The 23,401-nt window shown below is 44.0% G+C and overlaps 1 protein-coding gene across 1 annotated transcript; it reads right to left on the bottom strand.

Annotated features, from left to right (window-relative positions):
• Positions 1–4,959: 4,959 nt before the first annotated feature.
• Positions 4,960–6,167, bottom strand: LOC109941050 (L10-interacting MYB domain-containing protein-like). Its single transcript, XM_020541524.2, has 2 exons — positions 5,803–6,167; positions 4,960–5,719 (listed from the first exon to the last, which is right to left on the bottom strand). Exons 1-2 carry the CDS (start codon positions 6,106–6,108, stop codon positions 5,582–5,584), a joined length of 444 nt encoding a protein of 147 aa, XP_020397113.1. The 5' UTR covers positions 6,109–6,167; the 3' UTR covers positions 4,960–5,581.
• Between the last annotated feature and the right edge of the window lie 17,234 nt (positions 6,168–23,401).

Genomic DNA, 23,401 nt, shown 5'->3' with positions numbered 1-23,401 from the left:
GATCTGCTAAGCAGAGACAATGGTGGTGGTATTTGTCCTAAATATGAGTTCATCAGCATTACCATATAATGATTAGGGATGTGAATCACCATTTGTTGTCAATGTATTAGACGTAGACATCATGTTACTAGTTTTAAATGATGGAAGATTAGGAGCAACAAGTTTCTCCAACGAATGTGTTAATTTTTGAATTGATTCTTCTAACCTTCCAATCTATTGTTTCATTTGATTCTGTTGCTGATCTACATACTATTTAATAGATTGGATGTTGTCAGGTTTACTCATATTGGGAATTTGAAGTGAAGATAAAGAGACGCGACCTCGATCTCTCCATGTGTGACAACCTTCTGGTGGCGATCCATCGTGAATTGTGACGAGAATTTCTCCTTCGTCAGACGCATGTAGTCTTCGTATTATTGTTGCTCATCGGCTGACAGGCTTTCAACAACTCGCTTCAGGATATTGTCTGGGGAGGTATCGGTGTGATCTTTAGAACCGACCATTTGAGGGCCTGATTTTTAGTAGATCTAGACACATGTTCCCCATCGGAGTTGCCAAAAAGTGTGTTGGCACCGATCTGGGCACTAAACACCGAATATGAACCGCCTGACGATGCTCTCTGTGGAGACGTAGACGGTCTGCTGTCCTAGGCCAGATGGTCCACGACCTGGACGCAGGAGCGACTCATTCTCTACGTACGTCCGTACGATCCACGCCAGGGGTTCGAATGGTCCGTGTCACATCCGGATTTAAGGGGTAAAACCGGGTGTGTCTCATATGTGCGCCAAAGAAGAACAACACATATAATGACCAAGTGTATAGAGATAAATATCATAAATATTATTACATAGCGAAAGTATCTTACAAAAATAAATGATAACAACAAAACGAACTAATAATTATTCCTTGGCGCCATCAAGCTGTCTAGGAGACGCCACCTAGATAAGCTCGTACTCCTCGTTGTAGACCTCCTCTTGGGCTACCTGCTCTTCGCCTATGGGGGGGTTTATATATCGCAAGAGTGATCTCACAAAAGATCATAGCTCAACAAGATGTGGAGAATAATGTGCATGAACTCACCAAAGGTGGGAGCTCATGTGAAGTGTAAGGCTCATTAACAAATAATGGGTAAAGCTGAGCATTGCTTTTAATAAGTTTGTCAAATTTTATTAACAGTTACTAAATGTAAGTATATACCAAACTAGAGTAATAATAGATCAAAATTAATAATAAAATCATAATGCGATGCAAATGACAAACTGAATTTAATTTCATGAGTTAATCATGCGAGAGCCCTAAGCTGCTCATGACCGCGAGCGAGACTAGTATACTAGTTTTACACTCTGCAGAGGTTGTACCCTTTACCCACAAGTCATGTTACCCATCTGCCACGAGGTTGTATGGGCCCATACACCTCTACCAAGGAAGTGAGATAGGGTAACACTACGAGGCCTTTACAAAGTTCCACTAGCTTCAGAAAACCTGCTACAGTTTCTAGGGAGCGCAATGTAGGAATCCCCCGTCTAAAAAGCCATCACACCAAAATCAACCCGAGAACCTCCCTACACCGACCACTCCCCTACTGCCCTTGTCCCTTTCGGGTAAGGTAGACCTCCACTAGCTTTCCTAACTAGTCAGCCAAATGTGTCCCAATCCACCCTTGTGGTGGCACGTGTATCTCAAGTTAAGCTCCATGTTTCAGCTAACATAATAGTCTTATCATGAACTGAATAGAACAACAATAATAAAGCATGATCATGAATGATAATTATCTTAACACCCAAAACCATATATAGCAATAGTAGAGACTACCTAAAAGTTCAGGGGTAAACAAGGTGTTAAGATGACCAAACTAGGGTGACCTATTGGTTCCCATCAAAATTAATCCTAAGCATGTCAAAATGATTATAGAGAACATTATGGGGTAAATAAAGTGGTCAAGGGCACAACTTGCCTTCAATGAGCTCCTGCTCAGTATTTTCCACCGGCTGGTTACTGGGGTCCTCGGTCACTTGCTCGTCTACTCAAAGAAATACAAACAAACATGGTATAGGAGAATATAACATTACATCAAACATCAAAACAGAATGCATGATAATATTCTTCGCATCATAACGAGATCGTAGGTTTGAGAATCACTAAATTCAGAGTTACAGATAACAAGTTATAATTTTCTGAAGTTTTAAGTGGTTGATATAGAATAAAATGAGTGGACAATTTTAATCTATGTTTCATGATAAAACAGAGTTACCAGGTGATAAAAAATATTAAAATAAAATTAATGCAACTGGAATGGATCAAAAAGGAGTTAAAATGGATTTTCTATGAATTAAACAAGATTATGGAATTATTTTTATACTAAAAATCATTTTGTATATTAATTTATCTAATTCATTAGGTTTCTAGACTGTGCGCATTATTTCTGAGAAGTTCAGAGCTTAATCTATAAAATTTAGGGCCCTTCGGTAATTATTCTAACACTAAGGAGGATTGCGGGTTGGTATCCTAACAACAGAGGGTCTCTTTTACAAAACTTCTACGCCGAAGGGGTATCGGGTGATTATAGCCACACAAATCACGATCGACGGTCTAGATTTAATGACGAATCGATATCCCTCGTCGACCCTACGATCTAATATCCACGGTCGACGATCACGCATGACTCCAACCCATCCTGATCCGCTTGATCTCAGATTGACGTATTGGATTTAATACAGCGAAGGGGTATACAACTTCTAATCCTTACCGCTATCCCAAGATTCAACGGTCGAGACGTGTCTCTCTCCTCCCAAGTACGCAGGCGATGGCGCCACCCCGACGCACGGTGGAGCTTTCGCCGGAGACCAGACGTTTGCCCCCCGTGGCGCCTTAAAACTAATCCAGAGGAAGCTAATCGTAGTACGCGAAATGGTGAACATCATAGGAGCATTATTTCCGGTGTTAAGGTCACGATGACTCCTACTCGCGATGTGAGATGGACGACTGCGCACCCCCTGCACCGATGAGCAATTCCTCCAATACAAGATCGCACCGGGTCCGGATGAGTCACACGCGGGCTTCACTGATCTATTGCCGACGCACCACGCTCATCCACTGAGCTCCACTAACGCCCAGCGCTAACCCAGGCTGTGGCGGATCTCCTAGCTACACGCCCTCGTCCTCCCGCGATTTTCCGAGCTACCCACGAGTTAAGCAATGACGGTGTGCCCCTTTAAGGGCCCGTTTGGCAAAGCTCCAGCTCCTTCTTCTTTAGCTCTAGATCCTGATCCTCCTGAGGAGCTGATCCTCCTGATTCTCCTAGAGAATCAGAATCATTTTTCAAACCGTTTGGCAAGTAAACTGATTCTTGTCTGCTGAGAGTTGGTGGTCTGGCGATTGTCTGTTTTACCCTTTGCAGTTCAACTTTGTTACAAACCAATAAGTAGGATGCATATATGGGAAACATTATAAAACAATAACATATAAAATATTCCCATCATAGTAGTGCATAAAATGGTGTCAAATGTTTAATCCATAAATTGCATAAAACTAGCACGACACAATATCCAAAATATGACAAGAACCACCTTTTCTAATCACCTTGACTCCCAAAGTACCTTCGATACATCATCACAGAACCTATTCATGTTCCTACTACTCGACCCTATGGTGGATGTATCTGATTCATTCTGAGGGACATGTCGCCTATAACAGGATGGAATAGTAGGGATATAATCTAGGTCTCGATCACATCTATAAAAATCCTCATCCAATGCACTATTCTCACGGATGAAATTGTGAAGACACATTGCAGCAGCAACAATCATTTTTTGTTTGTCCATAGGATAAGTTGGCATCTTAAGAAGAATTCTCCATTTCATCTTCCATACACCAAATGTGCGTTCAACAACATTCCGTAGACTTGACTGTAAATGATTGAAGAGCTATTGCTCACCATTAGGTGGAGGACCATTTCTCCATTCCGGAACATGATATCGTTGCCCTTTGTACGGGGCCAAGTACCCATCCCTATTTGGATATCCAGCATCAACAACATAGTACTTTCATGTAACATACATTATACTTGAGTTAGAACCTTGAAAAATATGTGGACAAAAAGTAGACCAATTTTTTGACATTTGTTTACCTAGAGGGGGTGTGGAAATAAATCTTCATCAGCTTCAAGCACATGGTACAACACAATAGTATCATGCATGGAGCCAGGTTGTCCAATAGATGCATATATAAAGCGCATATCAAAATCAACAACTCCCATCACATTTTGAGTAGGTTTACCAGACCTTCCCATGAACCTGATGAAGTCTTTCTTTGGAGGCGTTGCATTTATATGAGTGCCATCAATTGCTCCAATACAACCCTTAAAAAGTGAGGCCACATTCTTTGATCATTGGTAATTCTTCTATGCACTATATGGAAATTAGGGTCCTTTGGTTGTATGTACCTTTTTGACATTGCTACCATGCAATTCAGGACATCACTGAATTTTCTGCTAATTGTTTCATTAGAGTGCTTGAAATCCTTTTGGACGGCAGTGAATGACCAAGCATGACCACAAATAACAAGAAACAATCCTAAAGATTCCATAGAGCTCATATGGATGGAAGAGGATAGACCAAAGTCTCTTACCAACTCATCATGCAAATTGTATAATAGAGCTGGTTCCATCCTAAACATGTTGTAGCATTCTTTTGGATTGTTCAATGCTTCCATGACCCAAGAAATACCAGAAAATGTTGTTGCCCTTGGCTCATTCTTATCAACATATGATGCATAATACCATGATAAAAGAGATGCAGTAGCCACAATATTTTTTTTGGTTCCCAATAATAACTTGAAGAACTTTCAAGTCTTCTGAATCACTTGAGTCCCTTTCACTATCAGAAGAAGAAGAAGACATATGTATACATCAAAGGAATGAGACAACAACAAAATATCTTAAAAACAAAAACCAGTGAAAAGGGCAGCAACAAAATAGATAACAAAAAATAGGGCAACAACAAAAGTGATACAATCCATCCACAATAATGTCACAACAAGTTCAAACCGGAGTAAAAAGGATTAAACAGATACATAGTAGCACTGAAAATGGGACATAGTGCTACAAAAAACTACAGATCCTAGTGACTCATCCTAGTGACCCAATCATGTTTCATTGTAAGCCAGTTGAAGCGTTCTTCCGGTGTGTCCAAAGTCGTAAACATCTCCCTCTCTGCCCTCTTGACAAAAACTTGAGATGCTATGAAGTGTTCTTTTGTTCTTGGAACTGCACCACACTCCTTCACCAGTGCCATGACATCTCTAATGGAGCACCCATTGTCCTCCTTTCTTGCCAAAGACTCAACGGATGTTGTGCTCTTCTCACTTGCTATCACAAGTTTGCTCAATTGATCTTGCACCAATGTCCTCCCAATGACCTGGGCTTTTTACCCTTGTCCTTTCGACCAACAGAAACATGACGCTTTCCTTTAGCAGTTGTAGGGGAAACCTCTTCACATTCTTCACATTCTTCATAGTCTTCATCCTTGTCATCATTGGCCTCATAGTCTCCATCCTTGTCATCAGTGTTCTCAGTGGTTTCACCCTACAGAATTTGTGGTGTAGTACCACTTGACGGAGCCCAATGATCATCTCCTATGTTCCTAATATCTTCATACATGATGGCTTTTTCTTCCTCATGCAACAGAGGCCCATCTTTAAACTTGGCAATTCCTTTGTATTGCTACACATTAGGAGAAAGAAGATGTTAGACATATAACATGTAACACAAGATGCAATAAATACAATTATCAAAAGTTCTATTACCTTATTCAAGTTCTTCCACCTTTCATTTGTCGCACTCCAGGTTTTTTTCGCGGTGTCCCATCCCAAACCAGTTTCCTTCGATAGTCTTTTCCAATTTGTGTACTCAATCCTCATCTTGTCCCATTTCTTCTTGAACTGCATTTTGGTGTAGGACAACCCAGACTTTTCTTTGAATTTGTCCATCACATTTTTGTACCCTATTTTATTTAAGTGGATACCAGAACGGTTGTGCGCCTTCACTTGTTCGGCGAACAATTCACACACTAGAGCAGTGTTATCTTCATTCCAATCGACACTATCACCCATATTGCTGTAAAAAAATTAAAATCTAAAACAAATATATGCAGCTACCAAAAAGGAATGTGTTCTACCACAGGCCGGTCGTGGATAGCAGAGCAGAGCGGCACCGCGTCTAGCGAGCAGAACGGCGGGACGAGCAGAGCAGAGCAGGGAGCAGAGCAGAAAACCGGGACGAGCAGGAATCGCGCCGCCCCCGCGGCCGTGATCCACGTCTGGCAAGCCAGCCTGAGGCGCCGCGCAAAGGGCAGGCACCTCTGGACGAACACACAAGCACACGGTCAGAAGAAGCACGTACCTGGGAACCGCAGGATAGCAGACGCGGTTGGAGCTCTCGCTGGAGGACGACAAAACTGCTAGAGATGGGCGAAACCCTAGCCGCCGCTCCCTTCAGCGACAGACAGGGGTCACGGGACAGAGGACGGGCGCCGTGGAGGGTTGCGGGAGGGGCTCGTTATATTTTTGTCCAATGGCAATTGCGGGTAATTTCGATCAAACTTTAAGGGGAGGTCCATATTTGGTTGATTGAGGAGCTGTTTTAAGGGAGGGTGGAGCAGGTTTTTTAGATCCCACATTTCTTCACAAAAACAACTCCGAATCTTTTGGCTCCATACGAGAATCAGTTAAAAAAATACCTGTTTGGCACAGCTCCTCCAAATCCTCGCTTAGAATCAGGAGCTGGAGCTGTGCCAAACGGACCCTAAGTATCCCCAGGTCATCTAGGTCACTGGATGGGCGAGATTTGACCGGGTTTTTCGAGTCCATCCGAGATCAGCGCGGTTGTTACGCGGACTTTCGGGCAGTGAGGGGCGATGCTGACCATGGCGGTCCACACGTTAGCTGCTCAGGTAGGAGGGGCGCGAGCGCGACTGGCTGGCACTCGGGCCCCACAAAACAGCGAGTATCCCTCATCTCTCTCAGGTTCGCGGACGCCGACCTTCCGGGCCCACCAGCCAGTCACTCATCAGGTTCGGCGCACGTCGTTTGGGCCGCGCGGGGACAAGAGCGGAAATGGGCCTCCAACGGAATTTGACCCGCGCGACTGGTTTGATCCTTCTCTATCTTTTTCTTTTTCCCTTTCTGTTTTCTTTTCTTTTTATTTTTATATTTCAAATTTGAATTCAAATTTTGTTGTAAAATTCACACTTAGATTAAATGCACAAATTAAAATACCAGTATGAAAAGGTATATTTATTTATATATATTTTTATAGTGTGTATTATTTTCCTTTCCTTTTCTATGTCATTTCAATCTCTAGACTTCAAATTAGGTTAAACCCTAATTTCAGCATTAATTAAATGCACAAGCAAAATCTCCAACATGATGCATAGATTATTTATGTATCTCTAGTTAATTTAGGCACTTTAAGTATGATTATTAATATTTATCATGAATAGAGGGCAATACACATAAGGAGATTAACTCTTCTCTTATTATCCACAAGTTGGGTATTGCAGTCCGCGATGGCGCAGGGGTCGTCCTCTTCGCAGTAGACCTAGATCTTATCTCTCAGGAGGGACCCTGCCGAGTATGAGAGATTCTAGGGTGTGTTTTGGCATCAACAGGCCACACAAGGCGCCTCTAGTCAACGTAGAGTCAAAGAGAGATAAAGAATTGAGGTAGAGGAAGGCGCTCGCACCAATCGACGTTCGTCGTCCGGCGCCCGTGCCAAGAAGGTGGAGGCGTGGAACCGTGCACCTGTCGTGGTCCGTGGAGGTGCGGCATCGGGACGAAGGCATAAGCATCAGGCGTGGATGCGCGATGCCAAGATGAAGGCACGGGAAGTGAGCAAGCCTTTGCGTGAGTGAATTAGGCCTCTTATGGTTTCTTTTGGGCCAAAAATGTATACCTATATAAAAAAGTTTTGGACTACGACCCGTGCCATGGCCTAGGTGGTTCGGACCTAATATTCACCCCTGAGGGCTAGTTTGGATACTTTGGGATTAGAGTGTTTTGAAGGGATTGGAGAGGGTGTAAATCCCTAATAGATCAAATACTCTCTCAATACATCTCAATCCACTCCAATCCCACTCGTTACTAGAGTATCCAAACTAGGCCTGAACAGGTGTATGAAAACGAACGGGGTCGAAAATATTAAGTAGAAACTCATAATTTAATACAAACACACATGATATTGATGCCTAACTGACGAATGACTGGCAGAGCAACAATATGGAATAAATAGATACAGAGAGGCAACACTCTATTATTGTTTGCTTGCTAGTGGTATACATATAGTTATGACTGATGTTGTTTAAGCCTTTAGGCCACTTGTCATTGAGGAGAGCCGGTGACTAGAATGACCTCTTGTGCTATAATTTGTACATAAGGATATGTGGCTTTAGCTAATGCACTAATGCATATTGGGTTGATCCTGGATTCTCAAATATGGAATAATACGAGTTAAATGCGACTAAAAATGGGATCCCGCAAAAACAAACAGGATAAACCCTCTCCCGTTTCTATACTGTTTCTGGATTTTTCCGTAAATTCGAAAACGGTTAGGTCAAATGTGAAAAACGATACGGATTGGAATTTTACCTGTCCTATTTTCAATTTTTTCATGAATACAAAAACGAACAGATGAAATGTGAAAAACGATGGGCCAATTCCCTGTATGCCAATGGAAAATATACTCGTTCCTTGTATGCCACTGGCCCCACATGTCATAGACACAAAAAAATATACCTATATGCCACTCAGTGGCACACAAGGAATGAGTATAAAATCGGATGGCATACCAGGAATTTTTCCAAAAACGATACAGGTCGGTATTTTACCATTCCGTTTTGAACCCTGCTGGCGGGTGTGGATTCAATGAGGGCGTGTGGTCCTGCACGGACACGAATCTAGCAAGGGCACAATTCCCCTCTCCGCTCCCTCCCTCCCAGTCCTAGACACGATGGCGGTACGTGGCGTGTGCGCGTGGCTCCGGTGGCACCGTGGCAACCTAGACACTGGCACACCCTAGTGCACGCTCTTCCTTGGCGAGAAATCTGCCTGCCCCAGCATGACTAGAGAAAGAAGATGAATGACTTTGAACTCTCATAGCATATACCTTACAATAGTTTTTCTATAGACCACATGTCATAACATTTTTAAAAGCTAGAGGTCAACTAAACACTACCTCAGTTTTCACATACAAAGCTGCTCATGAAACTACTTTTTTAAAAAAACTCACTAGCCAAACTGAGTTGTGTGAAACAAGATTATAGCATCTGCATTAGTTCTCTAAATAAGTTTCTAAATATAAATTTAATAAGTTGTTATTAGAAATGGATCTCCAACAGTTCTCTAAAAGAGGTTGCTAAATTTACAAAGTCCTACCCAACCCTATATTGTTGCTAAATGTAGCAACCTCGTGTACATTCCACCGACTAAATCACCCCCACACCATAACATCCACTAAATCACCCCACACCCATAACATCCACTAAATCTAACAAACAAATTGCACCTAGACATAACACATCATCAAATCAACAATTTAGATTGCTGGATAACTCTCTCTCCCTTACTCACTCAAATCCATTGGACAATATTATTTAGATCATCCCTCATGCCTCTCCCTTCCCCGTGACCCCATCGCCCCTCCTCCTATCGTCGTCGCCCCTCTCCATCACTCGCGCCGCCACCGTCAACCCCTCCCTTTGTGTCGTCGCCCGCTACCATCGACCCCTCCCATTGTGCCACCGCCACCATCGACCGTTGCCGCCACCGAGATTGTAGCGTTAGCATGGGCTACATACTAGTTTAATTGAGAAGAAGTAGATGTTATAGTACAAAATGAGCAAGAGAGCCCTCAGCCACAACACCCAACATTTACAACTCTATTATAAATTTTTTTATGTAACTCAAATACAATCCTTGCTACTAACCATATGAATATTCATTTGTTGAATATATGGGTAAGTCCTGTAGAGTACAATCAAATGCTCATCCTGCTTTTAACTGAGTTTCGGTGGTAATGTTGTCTTCGCTTCTAGTTTATTTTATGCTCAAGAGTCATCCAAGGACCAAGATTGGTGAAGAGACCAAAGTCTTATAAATATGTGGATGTGGCATACCCACATATTGTTCACCTTAAAAATTATGCTAATGAAGAATTTTTCTTTAGAACTTTGATGGTGTAATAGTTGTATGTGTGGAATACCTTGTGTTCAAATTAGGTGTGAACCATGATTTGTAAACTTAACTACTTTGTGGTGTAATATGTTCTAGTTGTTTGTTGTGATATTTTTTCCATGGCATGATCCTGGATGAAGGCTAGACATGGTGCATCTTCTAGGGTTTTACAGGAATGATCAATTAAGTGAGTCATCTAACTTAATAAACAGTGGAAGATTATTATGTTAAATACTTATTTAAAAGGGAGATGGACTTTATAGAAAACTTATGTCGAAAACCTTGGTAAGTGTCACCACATACTTCCCTTGTCAATCACGGAATGGCAACGATGGTGGCTAGGGAGACGGATGCATTGAGGGTTTTTTTGTAGCGAATGTATCATCGTCCCTAGAGTCACGTACGAGAGACAACACGTCTTTAGATTACAAAATGCTATTTACATATATTTTCAAGTGTTAGATTAATAATTGTCACTCAATAGAGACTATAACCTTGTAAAATACCTATAAATCTATCGTGTTACAAAATTGAGCAAAGAGGAAAGGGTGCAAATAATATAGATATATTTTCCTAGTAAACATGAACATCTAATGCTTTATAAGATTGTAACCCATGTACAAGTATGGTTCGATGAAGATTAAACAGATGTAAGGTACTCCATGGGTTTTCTCATGTTGAAGGAAAGAATCTAACACAAGTAGCATTGGTTAGAAGTTTTGTCCACCATTTAAACAATAATTGTTTCATCACAAGGAAGTCGGCTCAACGGGATCACACAACTCTAGCTCTAATCCTAGCTAGTCGCATCATTGTCTAGGAGCATTCTTCTAAAGGTAAGGGGCACTCGCGGGTAACCCTGACTAAATCTCTTGGTGCTCTTTAGGCCAGATCTAGCATCAATCTATATAGGCTACTGGCATGGCACGACTGATGGTCGATATTGACCTGCGTTGCTACAATGACGGGCGATTTGACTGACCGGTCGACTGGGCTGCCAATCAATTGGTGTAAGGGAAATGGACTTTAAGCCATTTCTATATTAGTTTTGTTGTTTGAATCCCATCACAACCTAGTGGATTAACTAGTTTTCTAAGTGTTTGATCATAAGATCCAATGCAGAAATACAACTTAGACTTAAAGAAAAAGGCAATATTAAGTAATAAATGGACTTTGGGTTAATTTAGTGTTTAGATAAGTCCTAAAAGGCCCTAGCGACGTGTTGGAACATGTTGAAACAACTAGAGATATCATATTTAGAATTTGGTGTTCCAGGGGGTTCAAATCGAGCAAAGTCTGAGTAGATAAAAGAAAAGGAATCGAATGGTCAAGACCTATGGCTTAGAGTGTTTGAATGGACTAAGAATAGTTTGTTTAAGGCATAGAAGTGTCCAAGACAATAGCCTATTGATGCCAATAAAGTTGTGTCAAAAATGGACGAAGTCTGGCTGCTTTGAGTGCACCTCTGTATTGGACTGGACACTAGACTCCACGCAGAGATCATGTTTTTGGGCTCAGGAAACTTGGCACATCGGACCATTCCGGTATTCCACTAGACATGAGTCGCAGAGAGGATGTAAAATAGACTTTGGTAGCAATGGCGTACCAGGCTAGTCCGCTTTGCCATCGGTCGACCTACAGTGTGTCCAACGGTGTGATGGGAAAGTCCAACCTCTCCTAACGTGGCAGTGGACAATGCAAGGTCTAGTGTGCACCGGATGCGTCTGGCGCTGCTAGTAGCTAACAATTTTTGTACAGAACGATCATTGATGGGACATGATACAGTGTCAGGTCTAGCGTACCACCGAAACAATCTAGTGTGATGACTATCAAAACATGTTTGGTGGTGGATTTCTAACGGCTCTATAGGATTTGGGGGGGGGGGGGGGGGGGGGGGGGGGGGGGCTATAAATACAACCCCAACTTGTGTGTAGGATATCCAAGAGCTTAGAAATAAGTGATACAAGCTAGAGCAACATATCCAAACTTCCCAAGTGATCCAAGTTGCAGGTCCACTACCAAAATGGCGCAGCACATGATGCACGCCACGGCCACTGTCCTGACTGCTGTACCAGCCTTTCATGTGTGACCAAAGCCACCCATACAACGTGCAACGCGCATTCATATGCATATCTAGATTGATCGATCGATCGATCGATACGATAGTACGTACGGCTCGACCATGCATATCTATCATCCAGGGGGTCCCAATAAATAAAGTATTTTATCTCCCTTTCAGTATAGCAGCTGACATTCTGATGGGAGAGAGAAGAAAAAAAAACTGAAAATGCAGCCTGAAAATTCTCCCCGGGTGCCAAACACCAAACTTATTGGCCAAGTATTTTATTTCCGTTTTTTAGATAGTATCTGACATTCTGATGCGAGGGAAAAAAAAGGGCAAGAAACTGAATTAATATGCAGTCTGAAAATTCGCTCGCGCGTTTGTACTCTGTGCCAATGGGGTCAGTCACGGAGACAGTCCTGACAGTACAAAACGAGGTGAACATTTATTTGGACGGGCGGGCGGGCGTGTACAACTCGGCCGCCCTACATGATCCAGCGGTTGCTACAGGTGCGGAACAGTGAACTAACTCCACGAAAGAAGCAGCGGCAGCAGCAGCCTGCAGCGACAGCTATGAAAAAAAAATACAGCCGGTCAGTAACGAATTGAAGAAACTAAGGGCCCTAAACGATCGCGAAATGTTGTGGCCTGTGGCTCGAATCCAAGACCACGATCTCTATCTCTTCGGGGAGCAGAGCAGATACATGTGCCTTGTAGTGTTGTGTACACGCACATGCACAAGTCGTCGCCGACGGCGCCTCAACACGCCAACAGCGGCGAACCGGCCCGTGATGGTTTTAATGGAAAAGCGTGTAGTAGTGCCCTTCTTCTCCATCCATCTTCCATCTGCCACTTTATCAACCCGTCATCAATTCATCAGCTGCATGCACCATCGCAGTAAACTCTCCACTCCATCCTGTCATCCATCCACCCACCCACCCAGACCCAGCTGCACCCTCTCGCTCCTTTATTGCGCCACCGCCGGCCATGGCTGCCTGCCCACCGTCCTCCCCCACCACATGGCCAGTCCAGCGCACAGATATAGCAGCAATCACTTAATGCTAGCTCCTCTCCCCCGTGAGCCGTAGCTTCACTCTGCATGCACTCCGGCCATGGGCCCATGGCTATATAAGCCGCTGAGCTGCGATGCCACAGCACCGCGCGGCCTCAAGCAGCTCCTTTCTTCAGCAGCACAGCTAGCTAGCCATGGGGAGCAAGGGGGTGGCGCTCGCGCTGCTGCTCTGCCTTAGCGGCGCGGCCGTGGGCGCGTGGGCTCGCCCGGTCGCCACCAAGGACGCTGCTGCCGACGAGAAGTTCCTGTGGCTCAAGAAGCACTTTGGCAAGGGTGGTGGCGGCTTGGGAGGCGGCGGCGGTGGCGGATATGGCGGGGGGCGGTGGGTATGGTGGAGGAGGTGGCGGCGGGCTGGGTGGTGGTGTTGGCCACGGCTTCGGAAAAGGTGGCGGCCTTGGCGGTGGCATCGGCCATGGTCTTGGTGGTGGCTATGGTAAAGGTGGAGGTCTTGGTGGTGGGATCGGCCATGGCATTGGCGGAGGGTATGGTAAGGGTGGTGGCTTTGGAGGAGGAATCGGCCACGACATTGGTGGAGGCATTGGCCATGGCATGGGCGGTGGCTACGGCAAGGGTGGAGGGATTGACCATGGCATCAGCGGTGGCTATGGAAAAGGCGGTGGCCTTGGTGGTGGATATGGCAAAGGTGGCGGACTCGGAGGCGACATTGGCCATGGCATGGGTGGAGGCCATGGCAAAGGTGGTGGAATTGGGCATGGCATGGGTGGTGGATTCGGCAAAGGCGGTGGTGGTCTTGGCGGCGGTAGTGGCTACGGTGCTGGTGGCGGCGGGGGCCTTGGTGGTGGAAGTGGACATGGCATGGGTGCCGGATTCAGCAAGGGTGGTGGTCTTGGCGGCGGCGATGGCCTTGGCGGTGGAAGTGGGCATGGCATGGGTGCCGGATTCGGCAAGGGTGGTGGTCTTGGTGGCGGCGGCGGCGGAGGTGGTGGCGGTGGGTTTGGCAAAGGATTTGGCTTTGGGTTTGGCAAAGGCAGCGGGTTCGGTGGTGGTGGCGGCGGTGGGGGCGGCGGCGGCATCGGTGATCACCATTGATACGTCAGCATGCAGCATACGTCTCCTCTCGTTCTATCACTTACTTTTGTATTCGTTCATGCTTCGTACCTTGTCATGACTATGGGTGATGGTGATATCCTTCACAGTAGTATTATGTGTGTACTCCATGTAATGCTCGCTCCCTAAAAGATTCGAGAAATATAAATGAAGTTAATGCTTCGTTTGAATTTGAATGATGTGAATACGTTCATGATGACGCTCTACGAATTGATGCAGCGAGCTCGGACAGTAGAGCCATACACCTATATATTGGGTTGTTAGTGTCAGGTTCCACGAGAGTTAACATCATTGTAGTACAGTACTATCCGTGCATATTTCTCAACTTCACAATACTTGTATCAAACTGACAAACGACAGCACAACTTGGACAGTGTTGGGGACTTGTTCTCAAATGCTATGAGTCAAGAACAAGGTAACATAGAAAATGTTAATCGGTAAAGTCCTTCGTCCTTCGAAGCATTATTCCTCTCAGGATATAATGGTTTTCGGACGAAGGTTATGAAGGGCATACCTTCATAAATACATTATATAATGACAAAGGATGAATTGTAAGGAATATAATGAACAACATAAACAATTATATCTTATTATCATGTATAAACAGAAATAATCGTTGGATTACAAATGTACCTTCAACTAGAAGGAGATGAAAGTACAAGCGTGACGCAAAAGTGAATGCCAAATCAGCGTGAACAGTACGGGGGTACTGTTCACCTATTTATAGGCACAGGTCACAGCCTATACAAAATTACATTCATGCCCTTTACATTTGATAATAATTCTATTGTAATCTATCGAGGTCTGAATAGCCTTTTCATCTTTAAGTTGGTTTCATTTTGTTGCTATCATGCCGAAGCTTTCCTGCTCACACCTTCGGCGCTGTATCATCCTTCGTATTATTCTGGTCTGCTGTGATACTGACTTGAGTCCGAAGATACCTGTTCACACATTAAACTCCAGAAATACTGTTAAATCTTGTTTTTGAGGACCTTCGTAAGCCGAAGGCCCCCAACAGTAGCCCCTCGCAATATTAATTTGTTTAAAACAATAAATTTAGATTGCGATATAGACGAAGGCTTTACGCCGAAGGTCCGAAAAAACACCTTCCCTTTGCTAGAATAGCAACATTCACTGACAAGCGGGGTCTTTCAATTTTCAACGCACTGGGCGTATAAATACGGTCATACCGCAAACTCATTTGGCACGCTCTCTTGTCATCTGCTCTCGCTCACTCGATTTTTAGCTTTTGTGCACTAAGATTTTCTGAGCTTTTAGTTTTGAAGCTTCGGCTTTGAAAACAATTTTTTAGTGTTTCCGAAGATGTCTGGAGATAAGAAGGCTGCTGCTGAGACGAAGCTGAGTCTTGACGAAGAGAAAAACTTGGGGTTTCTTATAGCGATGTCGAAGACCAACACGGAAAAAATCACCAAGGAGATTCTAGAAGGTTTGTCTGAGGATACTGGTGACAGCGACAGTTATGATGTGGACAGCGGTGGTGAAGACTCCGAAGATCGTCCCTGGCGACCAAGCCATTCAGTTTACGGTAAATCAACTATCAAAGAAAATCATCTTGTCAACATGAGAGGAAGGTATTTCCGGGATTTGTCCATCGTGAGGACCGACGAAGGGGAGAAGACTTGTCCACACCCTGAGGAGAATGAAGTCGTAGTGTACCGAAGCTTTTTGAAAGCTGGGCTGCGATTTCCCTTGAGCAGCTTCGTCGTGGAGGTGTTGAAAATCTTCGAAGTCTATCTTCACCAACTTACCCCCGAGGCAATTATAAGGCTGAATATCTTCGTGTGGGCCGTGAGAAGCCAAGGTCTGAAGCCTGATGCAAAAAGCTTCTGCAATATACACGAATTATCATACGAAACAAAACCTTGGGGTAAGGAACAGTATCATAATAATTTTGGCTGCTACAGTTTCGTTTCTCGGTCCGGGTCAAGCTGTCCCGTGCCAACCTTTCGGAAGAGATGGCCCGACGACTGGATGACAGAATGGTTTTATGTGAAGAATGACCTGTCAGTCCGAGAAGATATCAAAGGTATAATTATGCGCCCTATTTGGCAAAGCTTCGGCCTTCGGAGGCCGAAGGTTGAAATGAATGAAGCTGCCGAAGAATGCCAGAGAGCCTTCGGCGTTATCTGTTCTTTTATTGGAACGAGAGATTTAGTACAAGAGCATATTGCCTTCCGGGTATGGCCGCTCGCGGAGAAATGGGAAATGCCGCAAGAAACCATAAAAGAGGCCGACGAAGGTGGACTTGTCAGACTGAAGTACACCTTCAAGTTCGGAGATAAATTCGTTGAGCCAGATGATGACTGGTTAAAAAGCATTGAAAATTTAAGTGATGAGCTGCTTGGGGCTTATTCGAAGGCCGAAGATACTGCGATGTCAGCAGCCTTCGGAGGCCGAAAAAAGAAGAGGCTGAATCGAGTATTTGATGCAATTGGGTTTGTCTACCCTGACTATTGCTATCCCATTCGAAGGCAGAAGAGAAAAAACACAACCTCTGCAAAAGAAGAAGCTGTAACTGCTCCTAGCGAGCCAGAACCGAAAAGAAAGAAGATAAAGGTCCTCACACATCGGCCGCGCTATATTGAACCAGCTTCGGTGCCTGAGTTTACCGGAGAAACTTCTTCGGCCACCGAGGCTAAAAAGCCAACCAAACCAACCTTGCTGCCAGTAGTTGCAGAAATGGCCGAAGCGCCAAAAAGGATAGAATTGGAAGAACCGAAGATTTTGCTACCAGAAACCGAAGAAATGGCCGAAGCGCCATCCACAGAAAAAATGGAAGAAGTGAAAAAACCATCTGAAGAAAAAACATCAGAAGTTGTGAGTCCTGCAGCAAATGTTGAGACAGTAAAAAATCAAAAAGTGCCAGCAGTGACTCCGAAAAGAAAGAGAATGGCTAATGTGCTAGATGTACTGGAAACAATCAAATCTTCAAGCACACCTCCGAAGAAGGCTGCTGCCACTCCTGAAACAACAACTGAAATTCTTGATACAAAAGCTCCAGAGCAAGAAACTGAAGCCGAAGCTGGGTCTTCAGAGCCCGTAAAGATAAAATCCTTGGAAACTGAGGAAGAAAAAATAACAAAGCCAACTTTTGTTGAAGAAATCGGTGCCGTTGCCCCCGAAGCATCCTCCAAAGTTCGTGATTATATTGTTCGTCATGCTTCGGGGAAAAAACTGTCAGAAAAAGAAGAGCAAGAGGCCCAGCGCTACGCCCAAAAACTGAAGTATCCAAAGGGGGTGTTAATATTCAATGGTAATGGAGAAGAAGACTTTTTGTATTGTCTCCCTGACAGCAAGGAGATTTCTGTCTGCCGGGAGATGAGCAAGAGCTTCGGATTCCCAACTTTAGAAGACGGGCTCTCGGTGCTGTCGAAGAACGATCTGGCCGACAGCCTGGCCTATAATAGCTTAAAGGTGCGACAAATGGGATCCTTGTATTTTTTGTTGAGACCAAAATTTTTCGTTTGTTTAAATCTATTGACACACACATATTTCTCTTTGCAGGGCCTGATACTTAGCAATGCCCTCAGGGCACAGAAAGATGCTGAAGACGAAGGGTGTGCTATAGCCCTGAGCAACCTTCGTTCCGAAGTAATTGAACTGAGGAACGAAGGCCTCGAAAAAGATAAAATATTACACTCATTGATAAATAAAATAAAGGAAGACGAAGCTGCTTTTAAGAGTCAAGCTGAAGCTCAGAAGCGCGAAATTGAAGATCTTCGGAAACAACTGGCCAGAGCCAAGGAAGAACGCATACTTGAAGAAACAAGGCGAGAACTCAGCGACCAATGGGCAGATCACTTAGAAGTAACTGTTGAAGAGCTTCGTTCGTCCAAGAAGAGATGCTATAACAAATCTATAGAGTGTGTTAAGAAGTTAAAAGCTAGCTTCGCCAGGGTCAGCGCCTTCTCAAGCGAAGAAAACTTTACGAGAGGCAATCCCGAAGGTCCCATCAAATGGATCGACCACGAAGCTGAGGCGTTCGAAGAAATTTTAAATAGCCGTGGAGATATATGTGCTTTCTCTGGTGCTAGAGGGATTGCCACCATTTTAGAGAAGAAGGGCTGCGAACATGTAAAAATTTTAGCACAATCCGAAGCTGCTTTGTCCTTTGAAGATGCAAGAGATCCTTCGGCCGAAGCTAGCATGATCGGTGGAAAATTTTTCACCGATATCTGGGATAACGGTGGCCGAGAAATGGTCGGAGAAATTATTCAAAAAAGTGAAAAGGGCATTCACGATGCTAGAGAAGTGACTGAGGCTGCTGAAAAGAGCGCAGAGCCCGAAGGTCAATTAGGTATTAACTAATAGTTTTTATTGTGTTGTAATTTTTGGTTTTAAGCTTCGTTTGCCATTTGTAATAGCAATGTAGCTGTATCCTGTCCTTCTTCAGATCCTGCTAAAGCGTCTCCGGGCCCTCAGCCGAAAGGAGACGACGAAATTAAAAAGATGGCTGAAGCCATTATGGACGAAGTCGTCAATCGGCTCCTAAATGAGGCTGCAGAAGTTGTTCTGAGAGAAGATTAAATACTATTGTAAATTAAACTTCTGAAATGTAATATATTGTAACATTTTGTAATCCTGAATGTAATATACCCGTTTTTATTGCTCAATTCTTTACAATGCATGAAACTTTACACGTACCGCTTTTGAGTCTTTGACGAAAAAACACCTTCCCTTCTTTTCATGCTTCGTGAAGAGGAATATCCAGGCTTCGTGAAGATACTTTCCGAAGCTATACTTCCGAAGATCAATAATGTATCTCCTTGTGACATTATGATTTTTCCCTTTTTTCAAAACGTTCTTCTGTAGATTAATATGATGTCCACCTCTTGTGCCATATGCAACATGATGTATGATGCTTATGCTATGCGAAATGATGCGATGATGTTATGCTGTGTAAGATGGTGTTTATTCCGAAGATACACACATTCCTGCGACAAAACACTTAATCTTTTGAATCAGCATTGTCTTTTTACTATAAGCCTCCCTTAGGAGCTTCTTCGCCTTTTACTTCAGCGGAATCAGCGTTTATTTTTCGCTGTAAGCCTCCCTTAGGAGCTTCTTCGCCTTTTACTTTCAGCGGTATTCGCGTTGACTTTTCGTGCTTCGCCTTTTACTTAGGCGGTATCAGCGTTGACTTTTCGCTGTATGCTCTGCATTCCCTTTGGAACGACTTTGGAGTAGAAAACTTACACTGCGCTCCCTTTGGAACGACTTTTTTGTGACTTCGGCAAACTTACTCTGCGTTCCTTAGAACGACTTTTTGTTGCTTCGAAGAACTTACGATAGTTCGAAGGTCCTCTTTGTTATCACAAGTCTTTCAACAATTTAAGCCTGTGAAGAAAATATATTTTCCTTGTGGGAATCAACGAAACTATTTACATGAAACCTGAACAATGTCCTTTATTACAGAAAATAAAACTGAATGAAAAAGATTGCTATTAAGGTAGGATATTTGTCAATAGATGTGCTTTGACTCTGGCACAGTGCTGTTGACTGTGCGAGCTTCGGACTGTTCTCTGAAGTCCCTTTGATGTGGAGCATATTGGCTCCCTTCTGGCTGCTGACCTTGTTGTAGCGGTGGTGGAGGCGGAGGTTGTTGCCAGGAAGCCTGAGGTTGACTCGCCGAAGCAACAGAAACTGCAGGGTGATTGCCTACACACTCTGGGATGTAAGGCGAATGATACGAAGCAGTATGCATGACCTGCTTCGGCTGAGCCTGTTGTGCTGCCGCTTCGGCTATTTCTCTTTGCTTCTGGATGGTAACATGGCACATCCTGGTGGTATGACCTTTGTTCTCACCACAGAATAAGCAAAAGATTCTTCTCGGTTGATCGCCAAATCTTCCTCCGAAGCCCCTGGCGCCTCTGCCTCTTGGAGCTGGTGGTCGGAAGGAGCCTTGCTGTTGCCCCGAAGCCTGTGAGGAACATTGTGGCCTTTGCTGTTGGCTCCCTCTATCATCATTTTGTGTAGAGTTATGAATTGATCTAACATGCCTCGGGTAGAACCTCCCTCCGAAGCCCCTGGTCATTTCAGAAAACCTGAAAGCCTCCTCCCTTCTTTGGCGAAAATCATTATCGGCCCGAATGTACTCGTCCATCTTCTGGAGCAGCTTCTCCAAAGTTTGAGGAGGCTTCCTAGCGAAGTACTGAGCTGACGGTCCTGGCCGATGCCCCTTGATCATGGCCTCAATGACAATTTCATTGGGCACCGTTGGTGCCTGTGCCCTCAAACGCAAGAACCTTCGGACATACGCCTGAAGGTATTCTTCGTGATCCTGGGTGCACTGGAACAGAGCTTGAGCAGTAACCGGCTTCGTCTGAAACCCTTGGAAGCTAGTTAACAACAAGTCCTTCAGCTTCTGCCATGAAGTGATCGTTCCTGGTCGAAGGGAGGAATACCAAGTTTGAGCGACACTCCTGACAGCCATAACAAAAGATTTGGCCATGACTGCAGCATTGCCACCATACGAAGATACTGTTGCTTCGTAGCTCATCAAAAACTGCTTCGGGTCTGAGTGGCCATCGAATACGGGAAGCTGAGGCGGCTTGTAGGACGGAGGCCAAGGTGTAGCCTGCAGCTCAGCAGACAGAGGAGAAGCATTGTCAAAAACAAAATTCCCATGATGGAAATTGTCATACCAGTCATCTTCGTTGAGAAAACCCTCCTGATGAAGGTCTTGGTGCTGAGGCCTTCGGTGTTGCTCATCCTGGGCAAGATGACGAACTTCTTCAGAGGCTTCGTCTATCTGCCTCTGCAGTTCAGCTAGCCTGGCCATCTTTTCTTTCTTCCTCTGCACTTGTTGATGAAGCATCTCCATATTTCTGATTTCTTGATCTATCTAGTCCTCTGGTGGTGTCGGGCTAACAGCCTTCCTTTTCTGGCTTCGGGCCTCCCGAAGGGAGACTGTCTCCTGATTGTGGTCCAGCGGTTACAGAGCTGCAGCCCCAGTTGCTGAAGCTTTCTTCGGCGCCATAACGAAGGTTTATGATCGCCGAAGGTGTTCGAAAAAACTCAAAGAGTGGAAGTGAGTTCACCGGAGGTGGGCGCCAATGTTGGGGACTTGTTCTCAAATGCTATGAGTCAAGAACAAGGCAACATAGAAAATGTTAATCGGTAAAGTCCTTCGTCCTTCGAAGCATTATTCCTCTCAGGATATAATGGTTTTCGGACGAAGGTTATGAAGGGCATACCTTCATAAATACATTATATAATGACGAAGGATGAATTGTAAGGAATATAATGAACAACATAAACAATTATATCTTATTATCATGTATAAACAGAAATAATCGTTGGATTACAAATGTACCTTCAACTTGAAGGAGATGAAAGTACAAGCGTGACGCAAAAGTGAATGCCAAATCAGCGTGAACAGTACGGGGGTACTGTTCACCTATTTATAGGCACAGGTCACAGCCTATGCAAAATTACATTCATGCCCTTTACATTTGATAATAATTCTATTGTAATCTATCGAGGTCTGAATAGCCTTTTCATCTTTAAGTCGATTTCATTTTGTTGCTATCATGCCGAAGCTTTCCTGCTCACACCTTCGGCGCTGTATCATCCTTCGTATTATTCTGGTCTGCTGTGATACTGACTTGAGTCCGAAGATACCTGTTCACACATTAAACTCCAGAAATACTGTTAAATCTTGTTTTTGAGGACCTTTGTAAGCCGAAGGCCCCCAACAGACAGTTTCGTTGGCATTTTTTTGCATATTTTCTCCTCAAAGTAAAGGCGCAATTTGCGTGACAGTTTTGAATCTGAGCAGAAGTAATTAGCGTTCTGCAATTTTCACAGTATTTTTCAAAAGAAAACATTATTTTAGCATTGCTACAAGGCTTGAACTAAATTCGTCCTATTCACTCGAATGTACGCCCGGCTCGAACGTTAATGGGCTCACCGCTAGGAGGTGGGGGTAGAGCCTGCTAGTTAGAGAGTATTGACTGAGGGGAGGATCCTTTATTTTGAAGAATTAGAAATTGCTTAATATAGTAGATTATTTGGTTTGAAATTTGATATTTACTACCGAAAAAATAGGAAAAACATCGGTCAGGAACCAACGTTCTTACTCTAATAGGCCGACATACTTTGGTTAAGAACGTCAGTTTAACGACGTATAGTATTTTACGTACTTTACCGGTTAAGAGCATTGGGGCCGATGTTCTTAAATTAAGTATGTTGGTTAGTTCAAAACCAACATACTTAATGCATTAAGCATGTCGGTATTAAATAGTCAATGTACTTAACAACGAGCCATGTGGCAGGCTGTTGGGGCTCCGTGGACGTATGAATTTCGGTCGATCTATGTACTTAAGGAATTAAGTATGTCGGCCAAGGTGGCCGGCCAGCCGGCTAGTGGCGGGCGTTGCCATGTGGCTATAAGAACGTTGGTCAAGCCGACGTATTTAGATGACGTGAATATAAGAACGTTGGTTAGGTCGATGTTCTTTTAAAAAAATATAAACCCTTGTCCACCAGCTTACAGAAGTTTCCATGGCTGGTGATAACTTCAGCGAGGACATCAACCTCTTTCTCTACGCATTCGAGGGCCCTTGGGATATCTTCGGCAGAGAAGCTAGCTTCTTCAGATAAAGCTCCAACTGAATTGAATATGCTTTTCAATCGAGTGGTACATTGGCTTGCAAAGTTAAAGCATCTCTCCTTAAGAGCTCTAAACGCTTCACTGAGCTTCGTGTTCTTCTCAGCCTCAACCTTAAGTGTCATTTTCAAAGCTTCAGATTCACGGTTGAATCGGCCGGAAGTTTCTTCTAAAAGTGTCTGACCATCCATCAACTCTTTGCCCAATTTCTTATTTTGAACTTGCGCTTCGGCAAGGGATCCTTCGGCTGAGCACAAAAACTCATCTTGTTCTTTTAAAGAGTCCTCAAGTTTTTTGATTTTATTCTCCAAACCTTTTACAATAACTTCGTTCTTCCTATCTT

This window comes from Zea mays, chromosome 7, assembly GCF_902167145.1.
Source record: "Zea mays cultivar B73 chromosome 7, Zm-B73-REFERENCE-NAM-5.0, whole genome shotgun sequence".
Taxonomy (NCBI): Eukaryota; Viridiplantae; Streptophyta; class Magnoliopsida; order Poales; family Poaceae; genus Zea; species Zea mays.
This window is presented reverse-complemented; position numbering and strand designations above follow the sequence as displayed.